This window comes from Cygnus olor, chromosome 4 (assembly GCF_009769625.2).
Source record: "Cygnus olor isolate bCygOlo1 chromosome 4, bCygOlo1.pri.v2, whole genome shotgun sequence".
Taxonomy (NCBI): Eukaryota; Metazoa; Chordata; class Aves; order Anseriformes; family Anatidae; genus Cygnus; species Cygnus olor.
Genome location: NC_049172.1, coordinates 36,926,181 through 36,951,138, shown reverse-complemented (window position 1 = coordinate 36,951,138; position 24,958 = coordinate 36,926,181). Strand labels below are relative to the sequence as shown.

Here is a 24,958-nt window from a genome sequence, read left to right as displayed (position 1 = left end):
AGAGAAACTTCAGTTCTGTTCTTTTCTTAATGAGCACAAGGAAGAAGCATCCCTTCAGAGTGATATAGAGACGCCCTGGCCAACACCACACAAATCTACACCACAGAGGTATTGAAATCCCCCCAGGTATGATACAACATCAAACCAGAAGGCTCAATGTAAGCTAGGGGTTTCAAAAACCTTTTTCTTGGTCTGATCGTGACCTCTCCTTGGGGGACTCCTTCGCAGCTGCGGCTGCACAAAGCTGAGGTCGTTCTTTCTCATTGCTGGTCCCTACTGACCACACCTGCACAGCAGCTCTGTTGTGCTCTGCTGCTCTGTGCCCTGCTCCTGGCTGGAAGGAGTGAGAAAAGGGATGCTCGCCCCACAGGCACCCTCCTCCCTGCTGCAGCAGCTGAAGAGCCTGTCCCAGAGCGCCTGTGGCTGGGTGGTGGCTGGGGCTCCGCAGCATCTGCTGGTCCAGAGCGGGGCCTGGGGGAAACTGCAGCCTACCGCTACGATCTGTGCCTAATGGTTTCGGCACTGTTGGATCCTGCAAAGGCAGCCAGAGCCATGGCATGCCTGGGAATGCCACCTCTGGCACTCAGGGGAAGACGAGAAGTGGGGTTTAGTGCTTGGAGAAGCAGACCAAAGGCACAAGACTACGACATCAAAGGGGGGCCTGCAGAGCCAGATCTGGTGAGGCTGTTTTAAGAGAGATCAGGTTATTGCAGCTTTTATTCAAGGACGCCAGAAGCTTCTCACTCTTACTTCAGCTCATGTACACGTGGCTACTAGCCAGCAAAAATCTGCATGGGGGCAATTAATTGTGAGAACTTGTTGTCAAACGTAGGCTGCTGTGACAAGCAGAAAAAAACATTTCTGCTTAATCACCATGAACTGCTTCCTCAACTACAAGTATGCACACAGCTGTAAGAGAAAACAACAGCTTGCTTTAAAGTGAACTCCTGTTAATTCTTGAATGAGGGGGTTGAACAAGCTCATGCTAGTCTGGCTGAGCTTGCTCATCATGGCAGCATGTGCACGATTTTCAAATCTGCCTCTTTAAATACCACTTACTGCATAAGCTCTCAAAAACCCGAGGTCACTAGCAAACCATCACACTGATGAATCATAGACTGAACTTTCAAGAGCAGTTACAACAAACAGCCCTATGCAAAGGCATCACAAAAATGGTTGTGCATGTATATTAGAGGATTTAATGAGAAAACACACACAAGGAGATTGCTGAAAAGCCCAACAGTGGTGGGACTACTTGAATAAAATGCATGCACATCATCTTTCCTACTATCTTTCCCACAGGTTCCACCTAGGTTCTCAGGACATTTCCAGGATAAAGGGACAAGTCATTAGCCCAGCGCTTTCTGGGCTGTTGAATTTTGTGCGTGTCACTAGAAGTAACTTTCTCACCATCCATGCTGGTGATGATGATCCTTGGCTGAAATTTCAATCCATTAGAAACATCCATAATAAAAATTTCACCCAGGGATGTCTTCTTATTAAATATGAAAAAAATGCACATGCTAATGAAGCCAAAAGAGAAATAAAAAGCACCAACAAATCACAGTCGTGGTGGAAGAACCGATGTATGGGATGTCATCTTTACTATGAAGCAAAATACAGCTTTTAACAGTGTAAATTCTACCTTAAGGGGAAACAGTCTTCCTAGTATAAGGGAACAACACGCCTGAGAATGGGGCTGGCTCTGCTGTACCAACAGCTCCAGTGCCTAAGGCAGGGCACAGCTGTGGGACTGCTGTGCCTGCCAAGTGTGGGCAGATTAGGATGGCATTCAGTGGTCATCCGCCCACAAGGTCCAGCACCTCTGCACTACCCAAGGGCTGCCCACAAACAGCAGACATACACAGAGACTGTAATGTTTTGTGTCACGATTCCTCTGCTGCCGCCTTTTCCTCTGACACCACGCAGTGAAAGCAGTGTTTTGCCTTCTGCCAGCCACACGTGGCCTTCCAGGATTTGACCATCTCCAGTCTCCCACCATATGCTCATGCCCCTGTAGGACCGTCAGATACATGCCCCCAAAACACTGGGACACATTTGACCAAAGTGGTTTGCTCAGGTTAAAGATCAATTCTTTAAGTCCATAAAAATGGAGAATACATCACAGAAACAGCACAACAACCCAGTGAAAATATGTTCTTGAACTCTACAGGACAGTCTAACCTGATTTGAATTGGACAGCTCAATTATATATTTTGTTAGAGGCCATGGCTTATCTACTTACTGTAGCTCAAAAGATAAATATTGATTTAAGTGCACTTTGGCTGTGGAAGAAATCTCTTGAGAAAAAAACAGAACAGAACCATGAAGCCTCAACTGCACAGTGTCTTGGTGACTCTGTAAGGGGTCCCCTGTGTAAAAGCAATGAGAGTGCTTTTCAGTCTCACCAGCTTCAGAGAGTGGTTGAGGTTGGGAGGGACCTCTGGAGGGTGTCTGGTCCAGCCCCCTGCTCCACCTTGTACTGGAAGACGTAGTCATTTCTGAAGACATGGCATCAGCCACAATGCCACGTCCTGCAGCTAGCTCTGACGCAGGCATTGGAATGAAGTAAGAACTTGAAGATGACTACAGCCATACCCTATATCTGTACTATTTCTGCAATGCTGAGATGGGCACGCAGGTAAACAGACGTTCTTCTGAATACATGGAGAGGCCAGTCCAATTGATTAACCGAGTGCTTTTGCCTGCACAGAACACTAAAGAATTAATAGGATGATTGATTAAATAAAACATGAACATTCAGCCTTCCATACAGAAGAAACAATTTCATCCATTTATATGTGCATTCTTAATGAAGAAAAATAACGTGACAAGCAAAAGTGTCAGCCCTTAATTTCATTTAAATTGCAGTAGTTTTTAAAAAATAAATTCTAGATGTTTTCAAAGTAACATATTCTTCTAATTTGAATTTCCTTCCTACAAGTTTCTTACAGTCTTTATACACTTTTGAGGCCACTAGGACTACTTAAAAACTCTACAAGAAAGCTTTAATATTCAGTTTCACAGAATCCTTAGATAAGGAAATTTTACCCTAACTGAGAACAGTCTAAACTTCATTTCTAGTGTGCTGTGTTCAGATGCATTCTTGATAGGTACATGTATCCCATCCACCCTCGTGCACACATGGAGAGCACAGCCCTGTCCTTCACTGAACACTGGCAAATACCGAAGATGCGTCAGTACCAACTGCTGGAGCTTCCATAAATGTCTCCTTTAAAGTAATGTGAAATGCTTCACTGTTTTCAGATTTTTCATCTTCTCTGGAGTCTAAGTGACACTGTTGTTTTAAGACAATAATAGCAAGAAAGGGCAGATAGCACAGAAATCAAGCTTCAAAACAGCTTCAGCAGAACAACTTATTTTTTTTTTAAATGTGGAATATTTCTCTTTACTTAAAGACAAAGCCTTAGGAGACTTACTCTGCAAGGGACATCCTGGGTAGTTGAGCCTACTCTCCACTATTGTAGTGGCTGCACAATATAATCCCTTTCAGATTTGCTAGAAATTAGTATCATTCACTGTATGAGCTCCCAGCCTCTTACTTCATCTCTTTGTCAGTGCAGAACTGCAGCCAGATGTCAGTTAAAAGCTATCACACCTACTTTTCAAAAGAACCCGTCATGTAACATCAACCCACAGAGATTAAACTTTTTTTTTTTACATCCTCTGATGACAGATGAGTTCAGCTACTAACACTCCTTTCTTTTAAACCTCACAAACCTATCAAACCTTGCAACACGTATTAGATTCTGGTGTAATTATACAGTTTTTGAACAGAAATTATTCCAGCTCTGATCTTTCCTGCAGCCTACTCAATAGTTTTGCTATCAGCAAGAGTTTCCACCCATGGCTGTGGCCACCTCTGCTCCGATTGAGGACTGAATTTGCCCCCGGTCACAACCTGCATTCTCCCTATCAAAACGTGAACTTTTGCACTCCATACTTCCTAAAATGAGAGCTTTCCACTATTCAGATGGCTTACATACCATGAAGGTCCCTGTGTGCCACAGGGCATTTGTAGCAGAACGTGACTTGTGCCAGGCTGTGGGCTGGCATTTAGCACGGGATGCAAAATGGCTCAAGTTGCTGTGGACATCTATGGACTGACAGGCGGGGTATGACACTCTCAGCGGTGGTTTAATCTATAAATCTTGTATAACTGAGATTGAGTACTAGTAGGATGAGAACAGTAGACTTATACAGCTGAAAACAGTCCAGAGTATCCAGCAGAAATGCTTGCCAGGACTGCCTGTAAGCCTAAATAATTGAATCTCATTTAATTCGTATATACAGAGCTGTCTTTGGGAGAAATGTGGCTCTTTCCATTAGTTTAGGAATCAGAAAAAAAAGGTATGGAGACTGCATCAAACCTACTATTTTTGGAAAAGTAAAAACTAAGGTCCTTTGTGTCTCCTTTAAGGTGCTTTCATAGTTTGCTTAAAGGACCTAGCAGTATTTTTGATGTAACCAAAAGCATTCTATAAGGAAAGAAAACCAAGTATATTTAAACTCATCACAGGCACATGAAGCGTGGATTAAAATATGGCTAAGAGATGTACAGAACCACCATCTACTTGGAACAGAAATGTCCAAAATGTTCTCTTCTCTTAGCAGGGCTAGTGTACTAGATAACATCCTGACAAGCTAGGCTGTGTATATTAATGCACTTTCATATAAAAGCATACGAGTACAGAACAACAACTGAGAAAAGTGTTCATAAAGAAAAAGGTCAACAGTTTCATTTCTTTGACAACGCTGCAGCAGCTCAACATGTTTGTTTTTTCCTATTAAAAAATATAAATCTTTGATCTGCCAGGCCAGGCCTGCTACATTCGAATCTTGTCTGAAAATGCATTCACAAAAATCACTTATTTAAAGAAAAAAGTCAGCCTTTACATAAACTGAAACCACTCTAACAAGCATATTAAGTTAAAGATTTTTAATTAATTTAATTAACCCCCTTTCTCCTTCCTGCCCATCTCCCTTTCCTCACTAAAATGAGTCTTTATGAACAAGGATATGGCACAATTTAACTTGATCTGACTCCCTGACATGTGTGGCCAACTGTTTTGTCTCATCACCCTAAAGCAAGTGTACAAGCAAACTCTCTCTCCTTATTCGACCAGCTCCTCTTTGCTTTCCTTGCTCTCAGTTCACACAAGTAACATCACAACAAAGCTAGCTCTGCTTAGCTGCTTCCAAAATGCAAGATGTGACAATTAAAACCCAGAGAGAGGCAACCATGACAATAAGCTGCAAGACTAACACAATCTCACCTAAATGCCACTAGATCCAGCCTGAAGGGCACCTCAGTCCTAGCACCCAGGTTGACTTGTCCTTGAGGGCCTGTGGCTGGCTGGTAGGAAACCCAGTAGGAACATCAATAGGAAACTGGTCTTGGGTTACATAAACCTAGGGCCGTTTAAAATTTCCCTACGAATAAGCTTGCAGTCACAATGTAGTTTCAGGTGAACAGCTTCTGGCATCAGAATCCCCCCTCCAAGCTATTGATTTCACTATGTATTTTTGCCGAAATGCTCAAGAGAACGAGAAGAAGGCCAAGACAGATACATCCATTTCCGGAGTTTCTTCTCAGACCAGCGGAAGGGAAGGTCAATTTAAGTTCTGACAAATTGCAGCTGGAATATTACAATAAAATATGGTCATCAGGTCACTTGGACATCAAGACCTCCCTAACTCTCCACAAGTACATCTTCAAATTGCAACAGAGCAATTTTCAAACACTGTTTCTCTGTATAAAATGATTCTGTCCATTTCAATCTTGCTGTGAATATATACTCCTATTCCAACTTCTTTTGAGTTGTGAGTGTTCACACTCTTCAGAGTTGTAGAAGAGATATGCACTGATAGGAACCTGGAAAAGTTAAAATATCAAAAGCTGTCTCGAAACCTGGAAACCAACCATATAACTTCAAAAAATGAAAATGCCTCTGCACTGATTCATTAGTTCTCCTGGGAACACTACTGCAGTCAGAGTCAACATTTTATGAAATTAAGTTCAGTTTTAACCCCTTCTGCCCTTCTTTTCTATCCAAATTCTTCAATTTCAACTCTACTCTTCAAGCAGTGGTAGTTCCAGAAGACTATTTAGACCTTGGGAGTTTTGTTTTGTAAACTAAAGGTAAAATATTGTTACATTATTTATGTAGTCTGAAAAGAGGGCTCTTAGAAGCTGAATATAAATTTACAGTGTATTTTCTGTTTTTCCAAGGAAAGTGAACTTGCATGTTTCAATCATAATCACAAAGAAACTTTAGGATTAATTTTAAAAAGACAGAAGAAACAATTACTACAAACAAATGTAATTGTTTCCACCCTGTGGAATATGCAGCCATTACGGCAGTTTAACAAGGCACTTTTGAGGGTGAACAACTGAAAATATAGTCTTCCTATCACAGCTTTTCTTAAAAAGTGTTTCTTTTAAAGTGTACCTTTAGGCTGCAAGCTGCTCAGCATCTGGGAATGCACATTACATCTCCCAGAGCAGGTTGCAGAGGGTCATTTTTCTAAAGTATCCTACTCTGAGACTATTTTGGCCTTACAGACTGATAGCTTTTCATGTGCAGAAAGACAATTTTCTGGTGCCACTACCTTTTCAAAAAGCAATTATAAAGAAGTAATAAAGTTTAGCAATGTCTCATCTTCAATATTGCCTGCACATGAGGCAAAACCTGAAGCAAGGTTTGTCATATGTACCTGACATCACATTTGGAGGCTGCCTTCCAAAGTAATATTAGCAGCTGAAGATATTGCCGTATTTACCTAACTGCAAAAGGAACTGGCAGATCTGAAATCTTTTTCCGGTGATTTATTTTTTTTTTCACTGAGATGTTACAATCTAATAAAGCTATTTTAGCTAAGTGCTTTTCATATTCTGCTATGCTTCTCTGACTTTGCTAGTAGTATCTTTGTTCAATACATTTTCAATGCATTTTCCCTGAAGGAATATGGCTCTTCACTGTCTTACAGCACTATGCTACCGAGATAGTGGCAAACATAACAGAAATTCGTCACAGAGATCTCCAGGTAAGTTGTTTTGCACATTAATATCTGTATTAACATAGGGTTTAATTACTGTCAAAACAGACTGTATGTTCTTGTCTGCTCTCTGAGTGCCTCAGATAGATATGTTTCATATGAATTACAATGAAAAGAACAGTCACAGGTCTGCACTTGCAAAAGACAGTCACAATAACATACCGAGTTGAGTGGATATTCCATCATATATTCCGTGGGCACTCTGGAAGCCCAGATACTCATTAATGCAGCTCTGATGCCACTGTGCACTATGCTGAGTACAGCCTCAGTGTATTCCTCAGGATATTGACCTTGTCACTAGAATGGCAAAGATGGCATCTAGTTGGGCTGGAAAACAACTGTGTGGTCCTATTTTCAGCATCTACGAATATCAGGACCTACCCACCTCTCTCTTCCCCCCAGACCCCGAGGCAGGAGAAAATCCTTTCCTAATACTCAGGTCAGCAGCTGGGATATTTCCTTTCGGATGTTGGGCTTGACCTGTTACCTACATTTCTTCTGGTCATTCATGTTTTCCATAGGCACCCAAAGCCAGTTTCTCCACCTGGCCTATCAGTTTCAAAGCATCAGCTTCAGGAGCTATCTTCACTTAAAATTGCCCACACCCAGCACAAGGAGATGAGTCCAGTTCCTAAAGATTTACTGAGAACTCTCACATCTAGGTGAACTGACCTGGCTGCTGGGGTCACCCTCAAGCATCCCTGAAGCACCCTGAATTCAGTTGGAGTTGGAGGTAAGTAACAAAAGAAAGAGCTGTCTCAAAAACACGCTAGGACATGACTGGTCTCCTTCCATGAGCAAATACGATTACCATTTTTTTAATATTTTTTTTTTGCTGCCCCTACGAGAATCTGGAGAAAACTTAAAGAACATCACTTTTGGATGCTTCTTACAGGCCAAATATCTCCTGAAACACTATTTATCTGTCAAACAAAACCACACAGGCATGCACACGCACAGCTCTTTCACTTACTCTGTTTCTAAAGGAAACTCAGACCTGCTGGTTACAACACACGAAATGTACGTGCAAGCACACTTGTGATCCCTTAAATGCTTGTGAGAAACCAGATGGTTTCCAGGTGCAAAGTGATTTTCTTCCATGTTCACAGACTAGCCTCGATGAATAAGGAGAAAAACACAATGACTAGAAACAGCACATCAGTAGAGCTTTTGCCTGGCTTACTTCTTCATTTGAGTCACCTTCAAACTTGTCGTGACACTATGAGAGCACTGGAGCAAATGTATGTTCCATTATGAAGCGATGCAAGCAGCATCAAAGATGACTGTGGCAAATACGGCACTACTTTCTCTGAGCCACTCCAGTATCTCAGCCTCATGCTGTCACCCTCCCGTAGGCACAGCTGGCTTTTCACTGTCGTTTCTTTCCCCACTAAATTTATTAGATTTGTTTGCTTTCTGTATGCGCAATTTAATGTATGCAATGTAACCCATGAATTTTTCAGAAGTGGCTCCATCCATTACTATCTGTATATATAATGACTGCTACAGTAGACCCTGACAGCGGTTTCTGGGGTCTGTGCAGTACGTTCAAGCATTAATTTTGCTTTGCTTATCTGCTTGAAACAACGGCAGCAACCAGCAGGACTGACCCTGGAAGCCTGCCTTTTCTCTGCCTGCCCAGCTACAGGGCTGCTGCTTGGTCTGACTTCTTAATTCTTACTTTCAGGTACTGATCCCAGCTGGTCCCTTGTGTCTTCCATTTGTCTTTGTTCCTGAATTGATCAGAAAAAAGATTGAGAATCTCTGTAGCACATTGTAACTTAACAAGCTCTTCCTGATGACTTCAGTGGAGGCTTTTGTGTAAAAACTGATGAGAACAAAAACTCCACAGACATTAGAGACTGAGATTGAATCCCAAATAATCAAGCAGATTGCATGTAAAATGCTGAACATCTCTTGCAAGGCAAGGCTTTCATTCTCCAAGAATAAATCAAAGAGAACAACTAGTATTAAGTTATCTCCCTGCAGTTCAGATTTGTGTTTGACTCTACATTGTTTGTTGATTTTTCTTTAAACACGTTGTTGTTCAATGTTTTATCTAGATGCCTGCCTGAGACAGTGAAGTATAAATAAAGATGTAAGTTACCTCACCCCGATCCCAGTCCTCAGATCCCGTTCCCCCCGTACACATATAATGCATGAGCAGAACAATTGGAAATGGTATTTCTAGGGACATATTTGTGTGCCATCACAATTTTTACAATGGCACTTTTCCTTACTAATTGAGTTTCATCATAATAGATAATAAATCCCTTATGTCTTTCATATTCAGACACCATTAACAAGATGCTTGTATACTCTGGTGTGACAATTCAAATGAAATTTGAAACTTCTTGTTTACTTTGCCTATTTGTTTATTCTGATTTCTGTGCAAAACAGACAGCTGTGTAGGGTCTAGCTGTACTTCTGAGATACTGAGCTTGTTTTTGGCAATAGCATTGTTATAGCTGGCTTATTCGGTCCTCTCTTCTCTTGTACTCCACATTTCTTTCCTCCCATTGTACTGGCACAACTACTTTTGCATCAGGGAACTGATCCAAATGGAAAATAACCCAGGAAAAAATGGTTAGCTTCTGGATTGGGCTCGCAACATAACTGCACAGTAGAAGGGTAACACAGAGGCAGGAATAAGTAATCTGTGACAGAGGCAAGCTGGTAGCTGCCACAGCAATGGTATGCAGAGACATATAAATGGGAGCCTTCACTACTGAAGTACGTTATTTACTTCTTAGCCTCCCCAGCCCTGGCTGCACGGCTGCCACAGAACTGTTTTTGCAATGATTTAAAAACTTGTTGCCCCAGCATTTCACAGACCTCATGATGGGATGCTGATTTTTCTCACAATTATGTCTAAACCACTGGGCAAAGACCATCACCCTCTTCCAGAAACCAAGTCTGGGCCAGCATCTTCCTCTACCACTGCCCCGTGGCTTTCTGCAGGAGAGAAGCACAAGTCTTGTAGGCTGAGATGGAGTCACTACCACATGTACCTACTCTGCACCCTGACAACGCCACAGGGACAGCTCAGCGTGTCTAAGGGGAATAAAAGACATTTGGAAAAAAACATAGTTTCCTGCTTGCTCTATATCCAGTGACAATGTACATAACAGATGTGAAACAGAAAACCAAACCAAAAAAAAAAAAAGATTTTAAATTGGTCCTTGTTTCGCTGCATTTTGAACATCTTTCTGCTATTTGCTGTACAGAAACGCTTTGAATTTCATGTCTCAACTTATGGAAAGGAAGAGTAGTTTTATAACCAAAAAACTTCACTATCCACTCACATAGCCTGGCAGGAGTCTTTAAGGTATACATAACAATGCAGAAAACATTTTTAGTGCCAGCTATGTTTCACCTGGTGACCCTTTCAAACCACTGCTGGCCTTCCAAACCACCAGTGCTATGTTGGCACTGGTGTGAGTCTCAAAATAAATGTAGGACCTCAGCTCACCGGAATTTTCAGTCCATGATAACTATTTGGTGCAACACCTGCACGAGCTTTTAATAGAGTCACCAGGATTTATGTCATACCCCAGGCACATGGGACCCAATCTGCTCAGTCTTTAACTAGGTCCCACCAGTATTCTGTCTCCAGGATTGTGTTAGGTGCTAATGCAAGTGTTAATAACTTTCAGTATTAACTACTGTCTAGGGACTTTTCCCACCTTTTCCTCCCCCTTTACTTCTGCTTAATAAAACCCTATTAATAGCAAAGAAGAACAGTCAAGTGGTGGCAAGACAACAGTGGATCAGACTCTTATCATGCACTTTCATCCTCTTCCAAAGGCTGATTATTCTTCACAAAGACATTTTAGACATACACAGATCAAAATAATTACGTGAGAAGTTATATTAATAGATTTAATGAAAAGCTATCGAAGACACTTTAAAGTGTCCTAACAGTCATGACAAGCTACTTGTCGGCAGGGTTTTATGGAAGGAACAAAATGGGAGGCAGAAAAGGAACTGCTGATATTCCCTGGACTGCCAATGCTGCTCTACAGCCTGCCAAACTCAGCAGACTTTGCAGGTAATGAGACACCTTTGGGGAGAGTTTGTGGTTTTTCATATTAAAACCTCTGCCCATCTTTGCAGTAGAATTATTTATGAATTTTATTCCAACTACAGAGACAGTGCTGGTGGGATTTCTGAGGCCTCACGCAGTAATGACAGGACATCACACTGAAGAGAGGATAAAAGCTTGTCTAAATTGAAAATCTAGGGGTATTTACCAACACAGAGCAAAGACTCAGTCAGTGCTTATTATCTACTGCAGAGATTATCAAATACTACATGGGTTGAGGGACATTAATGATCATAGATGCTATAAAAGATGAAAAAAAAAATCTACTTTTTCTCTTGTAAGTGTCACACAACTTTTAAAGCATTTAGATGCTACTTTCCCAGTGAACTACATTTTTAAACCATATCATTCAATCCTGGCTGAGCCTGACCCAAATAATATTGCTAAGTATCAAATCCCAAATCCACCTTCCACTCCTCCAAAGCTGGTGCAGCTCATAACCTCTTCAAGTTCAGACCTTAGCCAAGTTAAGCCTTTGTCTAGCTCACACTCACAATGTCTGTAAAGCAGGAAATTCCACCCATGCTGGATTTTTCAAAGATGTTATACTGACATTTTGTATAACTCAGTACTAAAAAATCGGGCAGCACAAATTGCTATGATGCATTACTGGGGAAAAATATCTTTAGATTATCTTCTTTCATACCGTCTTGAAAGTTGAAAATTAATAGAGTCATAGAATCATCAAATGGTTTGAGTTGGAAGGGACCTTACAGACCATCTAGTTCTACCTCCCCTGCCATGGGCAGGGACACCTCCCGCCAGACCAGGTTGCCCAAAGCCCCATCCAGCCTGGCCTTGAACACCTCCAGGGATGGGGCATCCACAGCTTCTCTGGGCAGCCTGTGCCAGTGCCTCACCCTCACAGTAAAGAACTTCTTCCTTATACATAATCTAAGTCTACCTTCTTTTAGTTTAAAACCATTATCCCTTGTCCTGTTACTACATACCCAAGAGTCTCTCTCCATCTTCCTTGTAGGTGGCCTTTATATAGTGAAAGGCTGCAGTAAGTTCTCCCCAGTCTTCTCTTCTCTAGGCCAACCATAACTCTCAGCCTCTCTCCATAGGAGAGGTGTTCCAGCCCTCTGGTAATTTTCATTGCCCTCCTCTGGACCTGCTCTATTAGGTCAAAGCAGGAAACTCTGCTGAGATGAACTCTTATGTATTTCACTCATTTTTTCATGCTCCTTTTTTTCCCCCAATTCCAGTTTTTCATTTTTTCCATCCATCCATTTTCAGCAACTGATTACAGAAATACCACATTTTAAGACGCTATCCCAGCATCCTGCATGAAATCCCACCACAAAGCAGTCACTAAGACTACATACTGAACAGTCTTTGGCCTGTAGACATGCCCACGGGACTTGATGAGGGCTTGGATCTCGGTAGAAGCCAGCTGAGAGGTACTGCTCATCCATTTTTTTAGTGCTCAGTGCTACTACACAGAAGAAGCTTGGTTTAGCAAGGAACCCTAGGGACAGGCCCCCCCATGTGAAGACCATCCAGATGTTTGCAGCACACCACATTGCCAAGGGTCCTTTGGAAGCCATTATCTGTTCAGGAGCATGGGGAGAAAAAGGGAGGGAGAGAAGAGGAAATGTCTGCTGAGCACACTCACAGAAATAAAAAGAAAAGCACCGTCCGAGTTCCAGAAATGAAAAACCGTTCTCACTGAAGTAGGTGGGAGCTTTGCCACCAGATTTCAATGGAGACAGAATTTCACCCGATGTGAACAGTACTCTGGAAATATCCTCCCTCCAGACACACTGTGGGAGCCCTTCTGGCTCTGAATGCTCGCTGGAAAGGGAAATTAAAACCAAACCAAGAAAACAATACCAGAATGATTAATCAACAAACCAAAAGGATGCAACAGCAATTAAGCAAAAAGTATTGCAGAAATGGGTGGGAAGAAGCAGCAAGTCCCTTATGTCATGGACCACTGAACATTGCCAGGAAAAAGAAGGGATGCAAAGATGGGTGCTTGTGGTGCTGGGTACAGGCTGCCATGTCAAGTCTGCATTGGAGGCAGTCTACAGAGACTCAGTAACAAGAGGAAGAAAAACTTCTAGCACAGATTCAGCCTCGGAGTATGTTCCTGTCACCAATGCTGTGTAAAGAGGCCAGAATCTAGTAACTTCAGCAAAAATTCCTAGGAGCAATCAGTGTCAGCACATATAAATTCCCAGGCAGGATAGTTCACAGAAAGGGCATGCTTAGCCTTGTGTAACTATGAGGATTCTGGAAATAAGAAATACAAAGCATGAATACAATATGCAGTTGCAATGCCTATTAAATCCCAACTATATGACAGCTATGACCCAGCTATTTAGCCTACAGTTGGCCTCTGATTTAGTTAGCATTTGGTTTCATACCACAATTGTACGGTGGTTCTGGATGCTCCCTTTCACTGGCTTAGAGTTCAGGCTGCCTGAGATGCTAAGCTCTACTTTTCAGAGTGCCTGAACAGCCTCAAAGCCACATATGCCAGCTAGAGGTACAAATTCCCAGCACTGATGGTTGGAAGCTGGGGCTGATTCCAAGGAGCTCATCTTTGCTGTGAGCTCCACTACAAAAAGAGACCAAATGGCTCTGCTTCTGGGAACTACTGCAAATTGCACCACTTTGGATGTGGTGATGACAGCATGTAAACTTCCACACCTACAACTGACTAATATTCAAGTTCTGTATTCCACTGTGAGATGAGAAATCCAGATGAAGATTCCTGGCTACAACATATCAATGATGTGTGAGTGAGCTCTGGGAGCTCTGTGGTTTGTTGCCTCATTACCTGAGTGTTGGGACAGACTCACTGGCCTTGGTGCAAGTTTCTCATCCATGGACTCTGCTGTCAGCCCTCAGGATTGCCAGGTGTTAGGGACTGTTGCCCAATGTCATCACAGGCAAGGGAAAAAAGGGAAGGCATAAAGGCAAAATAAAGCATCTGCAGCCCTGTTGTGCTCCTCTGACTCAAAGCAACTTTTTCAACCAGTTACTTAGCTGGGAACGTGGAAAATGAAGAACAAATGTGTTTGGATGGACACTAATGCTTTTGCAAACTCTCAAAACAAACCTGGAGGGGGAGAGCGTGGCTGGAGAGTTACAGCTCTTGTGCTCCCTGGCTGCCTCTACACCATTGTTACCACTGACGACAAACCAAAAGAACTGCTTCTTGGCATGCCAAGATCCTGGGATGAAAAGCATGAACTGCCCCTAACGCTGGGCTTTACACCGGACTGCTGGCTTTTCTCAATTTGGGCCACACAGCTGCGGGTGTAAAGGACACATCATGGCCTTTCTTCCCTACCTCAGTACTGAACCTTGTAAAGAGCAGTGGGACAAGGGTAGTTATGTACCAGGGGAGCTGCTGGCTTCAGGAGCATTCAGAGGGTACAGCTGAGACCAGAGTCTATCTCAGCCTTCAGTAGCATTGTGGCAAAATCTTTCCGTCACAGTTTAAATCAGCCTCAAATGTATTTAAAAACAATTACTGGAAGGAACAAAATAACATCTTGTTTTGAACAGCCCTTGCCAGCACCCAAGGAGGCTTGAGAAAGTCATATCCCACCAGCTGACAGGCTGGCCATGGATCACAGCTGGGTCTATAACCTTGCTGCTCACACCCCTTGCTGGATCCAGTATTTTGACCATAAAAGGACCCAAACTGAAACAAGTACCTAATCCACAAAAGATGAGTTTAAAAATCCACTTCTGGGTCATTTATGGCTAAGGTCACAAGTCCAGTATTTCCAGAAGTTATTTTCACTGCCATGACAGTGGCTGCAACATGAAGGAAAATATGATCATTTCAGCCTAGACCTCTCATGTCTCTCCCATTTTTTACACATCACATTTTTTTGGCGTCACACCCAGGGTCAGAGTAGTATGTAAAAATGCTTGAAAATATTTTTTTTCCAGGACCTGTGTTGGCTACATATACAAGCCTTTATTTTATCACATTCTTCTACCTCCCCTCAAGTATATCTGATGATTTTCTACAATATTCTTGTCAATACTAATGCACCAACTGGTATCAAACAGATATGTACTTTCTACTGATCTGCTATTTTATCTAAAAGTGAGAATTTTAAACAATCCTCACTCAAAACAGCTGACAACCATTCTTTACAAACTGTCAGAAGTAGATTTTCAACAATGAACATCAGAAACATTAGAAACAGAGCCATGCAGACATTTTGAGGGTTACTAGCTCAAATGGCACCTCTTGAACAAGCAAAAACTACACTGAAACCCTCCAAATTTCTCCTTTTTAGTACAAATCGGCAGCATTATTTCACCATGCTCAAGTTTTCAAGTGCAAGACCATCAATCCTTATGAAATGAGAAATTCAAGTATGAATAAATAATCAGACAAGCTTCAGTTGGCATAAGAAGATAAAAAGAAAGGCAAAAACAGAATTCAACATTCTTTTTTTCTTGTCCAAAGGCAGCGGAAGTGATTGCTGCATTTACTATATATCTTATGATACGCAGGTAATAACTTCCACATGGTCACATAGGCCGGTGAAGAAAGGCAGGCCAAAGGACATGTAAACAATATCTGAAGATGACCATAAATTTGTATTTCTTTGTATTGACTGAAATAGCTTGTTCTTCTGTCCATGTGGGGGACTCCAACTAGAGGTCGTTATCCTATGCACAGATTTGCACACAGGCTGGGAGTGTTTGCACTGCAGCAGAATGACATGATAGTTACACCTGCTTACCCTGTAGATTTCCACTTGGCTTAAAGTAAGGTCACTGCTCCAGTAAAAAAGGCCTCAAAGGCCATTTTCCCCCATTAAATATCGGTTTGTGATTCAGGTTTCTAATAATTTCTTTCAGTGCAAATTCTGCCAGAAAGAGGAACTTACTGCTTGTTGTGAAGTTACCCTCCCCAGCCTGGGGAAAGGAGTCTACATCTTGGATGACTTGTAGCACTCCCACAGTCCGCACCGGGGGATCCAGAGCAACAGAGCTCTCGTTCACTGTTGTATCGCTGGCTCCTGTTATCTGGTTGGTTGGAGGTCCTCCTATGGACGCTTCCAAGTCCGGAGGTATATCATCCATGCAATCCGCGTTTGGCTAATGGGAAGAAAAAGAAGAAAACTGAGCTTTGATTTTATAAAAACATTTAATTTACTTGCTCCTACTTTTTTAGGCTTTTTCATTTTCTCTTAAACCCACTGCTCCTATTGTCATTTTCTTGATTCCCATGGAACTGCTTATGAACAAGCACTGAAAATGGCAACATAAGATGAATAAACATGCACAGTTTGCTTGCTTAAAACCTATTAATGCAATCTGTTGGAAGAAAGATCCAAAGCATGCATTGGAAATATTCAGTGCTAGACTGTCACTTACAATCTCTAAATATCCTTATTTATACTTCTTAAAGGCTTTGGGAGCATGTAAATTGAAAAAATAGTTCACTTATTGATATGATCTGCTCAACACAGGCAGATTGCTGAGTCAGATTACGAATGTAAACACAGACAGTAGCTGAAGGGGGATGATTATCGTTTCTCTAAATATACATTTTATTGAGCTGATATCAGAGATTTCAGGAATAGGAATTCATGGAACTGCCTGTGGGCGCATCTATGTGTGGGGTGCGAAAATAGAAGCTAAAACTGTTGATAAGACAGTATTTTAACATGAAAAGATCTTTTTCTTTGCTAATGCTGTATTTTCTGCATAAATAAAATGATGAGAAAAGAAACAAACAAACAATATTGGAAAATTGAAGAGTTTTATTTAGATCAGACTCCTTCTTGGTTTGCGATTCAGACAGCATGGATGGAAGTTCTCTGTAATTTCTTCTTTCTTGCAGTTTTATAGTGAACATGACTACCCCTACAGAACGAGCCAAGCTTTTCAAGTCAGGTGCCTGCCTTTCTATTGAGCTTACAGGGAAGCAATGAGAGGGTGTTTTGGTGTGCACCTTTTGCACTGCATCCTTAACCTTAAAGCACGTATTTGGGGAGAACACTGAGCATTCAAGTGGGCAGGGAGGACTGTTTGTCCAGCAAGAAGACCACATCCAAGCTGGGCAACTAAGAAGTCAACTAATTCCTACCCCTGATTTCTCTAGGCCTGTTTAAAAGTCTGATGCTCCCCTTCACACAGCAGTGACTTCTATGGAGCTCCCCATAAACACTGGCGTAAAACATAGGAGTAAAAGGTTCTTTTTGCTCTCAGAGGAAACAGATTCTTGTGCCATTATCCCACACAGCTGGGTCTAGTTCTCCCCAAGGCATGGAGAAAACTTTTTTGCATAATTATTTCAAGATCTGGACTTGAAGTTTTAACGTACCATAACAAAAAGCAAGGATAATTCAGAAACGAGGATACTGTTTGGCAGGCCCAAAATGACAGAGGGGCAATTCAAGGTTGAGCTGCAATTACGTAGATACATTGTTAAGCTAGGAAACATAAATTTATGTATATCATTACTGTCCAGGAGTCAGAAGGCTAATCTGGATCAGTCAGTTGGGCTTCCTCTAATTTCAATAGCCTGAGATAATTTTGCTGTGTGATTCATCCCACCCTACAGTAAGTGCTATGAATTGCCCTTTCTACCTTCCTACTGCTCACCACTAAACAGAGAGGGGGCTTAAGCTGCTAGACTGGAAATCCAGCATCTGGATGGCTAAAGTCAAGAGGTGATGAACCTGCTCCATGGATCTGATTTTTGCTATGCTTAGGTGTCTCACTTACTGAGGCATTTCTGAAAATTCTCAGAACCTGTCTGTCTCCAACAGCAGCCATCTAGAAAGTAAGTAAAATATACAGCAAAGACATAAACAGAGGCTTAGCTTTAAGCACAAGAGTAATCCCTTTGAACTCTGGAGGTTACCATATGCTTGCATTTTTTGCAGAAGTAGGACCTTACTATGTTTTCTCTTTTCCCATATATTCCCTGTCTGACTGTTGCCATCTCCTGAGTATTTTTTCACAAATGTTCCTAATGAAAAAGACGTGAACTTTACACAATCCTCAGATGACTTGTATCCACAAGCCGAAGTTTGGGATAAAAATTACAATTGCCATTGTCTAGCTCCAACCTAATCCACAGGCAGCGAGCGCTCCTCACAACTGGGATAAAGGCACATTCAGCTACACGTGACTTTAATGAAACCCACCAAACTTGTACTTTTCTGAGTGAAACACCAATTATTCATCTGTAAGCCTTGGATCCAAATCATTCATTAGATTTACCATTCTTTCCCTCACCCTCAGCTGTTACAACAAATGCCTTCAGAATTTCATTTTAAAATTACATTTGACTTTGAGGGCAGTATATCTTAAAGAAAAAAGACCTGCTTTTTTATTTTGTACTCTAAGAAAAATTATTTCAAAATTTTTTCAGGGGATCAGTTGTCTGTCCTTTGCTCTGATTCCAGTTATTCCTAGAATGGGGCTTTATCACTAACTTTTAAACGTTTAAAAATAATTGAAAGCCAAATCAAACATAAAAAAGATGCTAAAATAACATTGCTCGATATAATTAATCCCTTTACTCCTGAATCATTTTAGTTGGAAAAATAGTGCAAATTAAGCAGCATACTATAAAACTAACGATATAAAATACTGATCGAAAAAACTACATTAAGTTTTTTGCTGTCAGGGTGACCCAGATACATTTTCTAAGTTTAATGATATTGGTTTCACTCATTCCCTGCATGTAAGTGCTTTGAGGGCACAATTCCACTAAAGTCAAGGGAAGACTTTGTATTGACTTCTGAGCGCTTGGCTAAGGCTCTTAGTGAATAGCTTCAAGTCATCCAATCTGCTGCCAAAAATGCAGCTGTCTGCTTATCCAGCAGATATTTGCAGAAAAGAGGGAGAAGCAGAAGGAAACTATTTTATGTGATATGATCATCCCAAAAGCAATGTAGGTCTTTGAAAGTGAAAGTCACTTGCACTGATAATTCACTTCAAATATTACAGCCAAAAGAGGTAAAGTCTGTGAGCTGGATTCACCAGCACAGCGACGGTGGAAAAGGTTACTCCAAACGTTTGCTGATAGATATTCAGTTAATTATCCTCTGGAGCTGCAGAGTGCCACAGTGAAAAGCTGGGATGTTAGGGTGCTCAGCTACCATGAAAATCAGTGCAGTCAGTTTAGTGCCTCACTGCAGCCTGAAGATCCTGGTTTTAGGGCAGATAATCTGAAGTCATTGTTACAAATTAAATGGAGAGTTTGGATGTGAAGTGAATTGAAATATTTAGAAATTTCTTTTTTAACCAATCATTTCCTGGAAAATCCCAGGTCTTCCTGCTAAATGAAGCACAATCTATCCACAGTTGCACAAGCCAGCTCTTTAACAACAACCATAGGACAAACATTCAGCTGGCAGTAGAAAAACTAATAGTCCTGCCTATGGTAAGATTTCCTCATTCCTCCTATTGTGAAGTCTGCAAAGGTCCTTGGCAAATTGGTGCTCAAGCCTCCCATCAGAGACTGCTGCCTGCCTAAGGCTTCTTTTCTCTGTATGGAAATTTCAGCTAAGATGGCTCAGCAAGGCTCAAGAACGTGGTTAGGGAATGGCATTTTGCTTTATCCACTCTACAGAAGCGTTTGCCACCTCTTGCTGAGAAGCCCTAGAGCTTTACAGCTTCTTCCCGGGAAATGTCTTTTCCCACAACAGCCTACTGACATCTGGCTAAATTATGAGCCCCTGAAAAAATCAGTTCATGTGTGCTGATGGAGCCTGGTGGCTTATTAGGGACTGACAACTGCAGGCTCCAAAGAGAACAGGGCTTTGTGTGGTGCCAGGAAGCTGGCTGTGCCACCAGAAACCACTGCACAGGACCAACACCCTCCCGAGCTGCCCCAAGCTGCTGCCATGGGGCAAGGAGAAGGGTGAGGATGCTCAGTGTCTGTGCAGGTGGAGAAGAGGTCCTGTGAGATGAGGAGGGAGGAGAAGCATGGGCAGTGACACCAGGCAGGAGGGGGCTATGCAGAGAAGAAGCAGGGACAGGAGACAAGGTAGGAGAAGCAGCAGCAGAAGTTAAGGCAGATTTTAAAAAGAGAAAGCAGAGAGAACAGAGCAGGAACTGATAGCAGTACAAGAATTTTTAACCCCCAAGCTACCAGATGCTCTCAGACTCCTGTTCCCTTTGCTGTCAGCCAGAGGAAACCCTTGACATGAAGGCTACCATATGTTCCCAGTTCCCATGGACAACCGTTCCTACTGTAATTCACCTCAAGGGGTAAAGCTAACATGCAGTTCTTCCCTCTCCCTCCCTAACTTTAACCAATGCCTCATGCACGTGGCAGCCAGTATGCTTTCTCCAAATGATGGAGCGGGCTGTTTTCAGTTTGTCATCTTAGAACATGCTAGGAAAATTTTTACAGAAATTAATAAAATAAAATCCTTTGAACAAACTTGGCTAGTGGAACATTAACACTAAAAATCAAACACTTGGATGTTAAGACAGACCAGTGCTGAGGCTGACTCTGAAATCTTAATTTGACCCAGTTGTGTATGTGGGTTACAACAGTATCCATAATTACAAGATCAGTACAGCTATTTCCACAGAATCTCCATGTGGAAAGTTCTCACTGATGACGCAGAATGGATCCCCCTTCTGCCACACAGTACAGAGACAACACGACCAGAGGCTGTGAGAGCTAAAACAAAGGCTGAGGAAACTGAACGGTGCTTTTAACTCCTAATTGTGGCAATTAGATTCTATACCTGCTGCTACAGAGCTGTTCATGTATAGTAATGCCAGTCTTGTAAATCAAAACTTTTGCAAAAGGTCTGCAGGCATGTTTTTCCTCCCCTTGATGTACCCAGCCTCAGACAACCTGTCTGATTTGCACATATGCTTAGCCTTCGGCAGCTGCCAGTGAAGTCTGAGAGCCATATTCTGGATGTAAATACTGACAGATGGTACTAAACTTTCTGGGAAGACCTTAACATCTAGACTAGATGATCTCCAGAGGTTCCTTCCAACCTCAGCCATTCTGTAATTCTGCGATCTATTTTATTTTATACAGCTCTCTTGTATGTGAGCTAGCATGTAACTGGGGAGGGTGTTTACAGCACCTGTTCATGTACTGACCAGTGCTTCAGTATTGAACCTCACTATCACATGGCACGCCTCACATGCTGTGAGAAATGACTCGCTTCTTCCTGGAGAAGCCCCTGATCTCTGTGATAACTGCAGTTAGGAAACTGGCAGATAGGACATGTACTATCTGGATAGAAACAAGCAACCTAAAAAGATTTATTTTTTTAACAAGTTCTAACCACACCTAATTGTACCAAGTAGCAAAGAGCTTAACCATTTCTTTTTTAGCATGGGGTCTGCCACGTGCTTAGTTACTGGTAGACATCTTCCTAATTGGAATTAGCAATACAGAGCTTGCTACAGATAGACTTTAAGAGAAATCTGACAGAAAAGAGATTTGGCTCCCTCGAATGAGCGATTAGCTGTTCTTAACTGGTATATCAGGGAAATTTTTATTTGTAGACCTTCTGCTTTGAGATTTGAATTGCGTGTGGACTTAAAAACAAAAAACAAAAAAACACAGCCCTGGTTTAAAACACAAACAAAAGCTGTACAAAACAATGCATAAATCCACTGAAACACCAGTAAGCAATCCCCTGCTCGATAAGCTGGGCTGGGCAGTCACAGACACACAAACCCCAACACTCAACACGCATTCTTTCTTGCTGATAGAAGTGGGATGCAGGAGAGAGGTAGTCACACATTTCAGCTTGTATTACCTTTAGCAAATTAACAAACAAATCAATAATGTGGCAGGAAGAGCAGAACGGGAACAGACAGGCAAAGGACTGGGGATGCAACCAAGTGGCTGGTGTTTCCCATCTGCCCCAACCAGCTCCTCTGCAACATGCTTACCGGGATCCCTAGAGCTTTTAAAATATTCATTTTACACATAGGGCAGGTACGATGATCTAGCAGCCAGGGGTCTACACAGGACTTGTGAAAAAGATGCCTGCAATGAGAAACAAGACATTTTAATTCAAATCCACCACAGCACAATTTATCACTTAGTACCAGACACTTCTTCTGTATTCAGTGAAGCGCAAGCACTTCAAACGGTGCGGTTTGTGACCTCTGCAAGGACTGCAAGTCTATATCCTATGCAGACAAAGCTTTAAAATGATTTCTGCAGCATGTTAAGCACATATGCACAGTATTACTCAATTGAGTTTGGAAAAGAAGACGTACACAAACAGAGAATTAGGAAAAATACACAAAGTGCAGAAGCAAACCCATATTCTTTAAATGTTAAAGGCTGTCAGTAAACAAAACCTACTTGCTGGTGAAATCGCATTACTGTTTCCTGAGGGTTCTGCAGACAAACCTGATTACACAAAGGTGAAGCCATTGGAGTTCTAGTATTATTTTTAAGGATGCACACATAAGGAAAGCAAGTAAAAAAAAAAAAAAAAAAGCTACTCTTCATTTAAATGGAAAAATCAGGGTGATGTTTTTCAAGGGTTCTCCCTGACTTTTCCTTCTTTAGAATTTGCCCATCAAAGTGAGCTCCTACACAATTCCAGCCCTTAAGAGGTTGTTGCTAATCCCATGCTCCATCTGAAGTGACCACCAATTAACTACCTGAGCCATGTAGCTGCTGGGCCACTTTTCTTACACATTGTCCAGGCAGAGGAACTGAAAACTTACCTACCTTGGCCTGACACAAACTGAGGCTGAACATGGAAGTATTTAGTGTACAAACCTGACTGACAGCTGTATTTTCTCTTGTGAGCATATTCTGTTATCCTATGGTTGTAGAGGGTGAATGTTGCAAAAATGCAGGAATGTGGGGCTCAGGATTTAAGAAACGCTGGTGAAGAGGTCAAATAAAGCACCTAAGGCTCAGCCTAAGGCGGAGAAGTTCCTCTCTCTTGCTTCTTTCTCTTTTCCTTAATCCACAGGTGGCATATTTGGGCTGACAGTAGTGCACCATTGGCTTATCTTGTAGGCAATGCACCTGCTCTCTACTTCTGTGTTCTGTGGCTTGGGATAGTTTGCTTTTGGCTGGCTCCCTTCCTTCTGAAGAAAAGGGAAATTTTCCTACTATACTCATAGCCTCAGAAACTATATTAATATGTAGGAAAATTAGTAAAAAAAAAAAAAAAAAAAGTAATATTTTAAAACGTTTTTTTAAATAAATCTTTTCTAAACAATGAATAACCTAAGCAAAATGGAAATAGGGTATTGTATTCTGAAATATGAGGGTTTATACATACAAACTTGCCCCAAAACATCTACACTAAGACTTGTTTTGAAACAACATATAGATCAGCTCTGACTTTCCTAAGGCAACAGGTGTCCCACATTTTACTTGGCAGAGCCTGAAAGTCACATTTCTGTCTGCTTGAACTTTCACATTTGAGCACTCTCCAGCCTCCGTTTCCCTGTGCTGTCACTGACCCATTCGCACCGCTTGCACAGCCAAGCCATGCAAACCCAGCAGGTAACAGCAGGTGGGCACAGCTCACAGCGGCCCAATGCTCCACCTGGAGCGGGCATATCGCAGCATATGCCAGCCTCCACTAGGAAATGCAATCTCTGAGCAAGCCAGAATCACAGTTAATGTACCAAAATAAGTTTAAATATTTAAGTGGTACATATTCAGCTGAATGGGCTGGCTGCTGTACTCTGTCACAGCGTCTCTCACATAACACGATACACATAGCCTTTCAACTTTGGATGGAAGATACTGAGGTGCACTTTTATCAATATCGATTTGCAACCCTGGCTCTTACTAATGTGGTATCGGCCCACGTACTAGCTGGCTGGCATACTAGCTGGCTTCAGTCCTAAATAACATTAGAAATTCAAAGCCAAAACTAAGTGAAATCTCAGAATTTTATTCTTTTCACTTGAATATTTTTCTCACTACTTCTAGAAGAAACAGAATCTTTGAGAAACAAAGCTACGTGGCGAATTGTCACATTGCTGTATTTGGTCTGACTTCACACAACTATGGGAAAGGGCAGATCTGTTCTTGGAAGTTTGACCTACTCTAATTATATCGGCTGGCTGTGATACCAAACTGTGTCACACCACATCTGATCCTGCATGTCAATATGATTGATGCAAATGAAGTATTGTGATATTTTAAGTTCAAACCACTACTCTACTAAGGCTACTACAGTTCACAACCCTCCTCAAAACAAGGCTTGTCTGACCTGATAAAAACATAGTGCACTAAATTTCCTTTACCAAAATCTGTTTCAGATAAAATATGTAACTTCTATCGAGCCAGGTTACTGTACATTGGAAAGTCCCCTCTTGTTTTCAAGTTCTAGCTTTGCAAGCCTCAGTCAAGTTGTGGTTCATATTACAGCATTTCATCATGCTTGTTAATCACCAAAAGCTTGGAATTTTCATGGCTTAAAGACTTCAAAAACTGAAGGTTAGCATTTTTAAAGTTGGCTTCAAAAAACAATCCTGTAAAGAAACCCTACCAATGCTGAGTAATTTAAACACATGACAGATCACATCACTTGGCACTTCCCAATACTACCCTGTCACAGTGTATTACGGCTCTATTAATTTTAGATTTAATACGTACAATGAAAGGATGTTGATTATTAGACAAAAATCAACACAAAAATGGAATGCTACTGAAATCAGATAAAGATTTCAATTTTAAAATTTTTGTACCACATTATACATTTAGAGAGCTCATATTATCTATTTCCATACATGTAAGCATTTTGTATGGAAAAGCAGTGTTGCAGGCTTTGCAGATTAGGATTTGAAGGTTTATTTTAC

General features: G+C 41.6%; 1 protein-coding gene across 3 annotated transcripts in view; it reads right to left on the bottom strand.

Annotated features, from left to right (window-relative positions):
• Positions 1-24,958, bottom strand: part of RNF150 (ring finger protein 150) — a 120,395-nt gene that overhangs the window by 15,573 nt on the left and 79,864 nt on the right. For all 3 annotated transcript variants that reach the window (XM_040554795.1, XM_040554796.1, XM_040554794.1), the window contains exons 5-6: positions 22,064-22,160; positions 16,057-16,267 (exon numbers count right to left, since the gene is read on the bottom strand). In XM_040554795.1, coding sequence (XP_040410729.1) covers positions 16,057-16,267; positions 22,064-22,160 — 308 coding nt within the window. The remainder of the gene's footprint in view (positions 1-16,056; positions 16,268-22,063; positions 22,161-24,958) is intronic.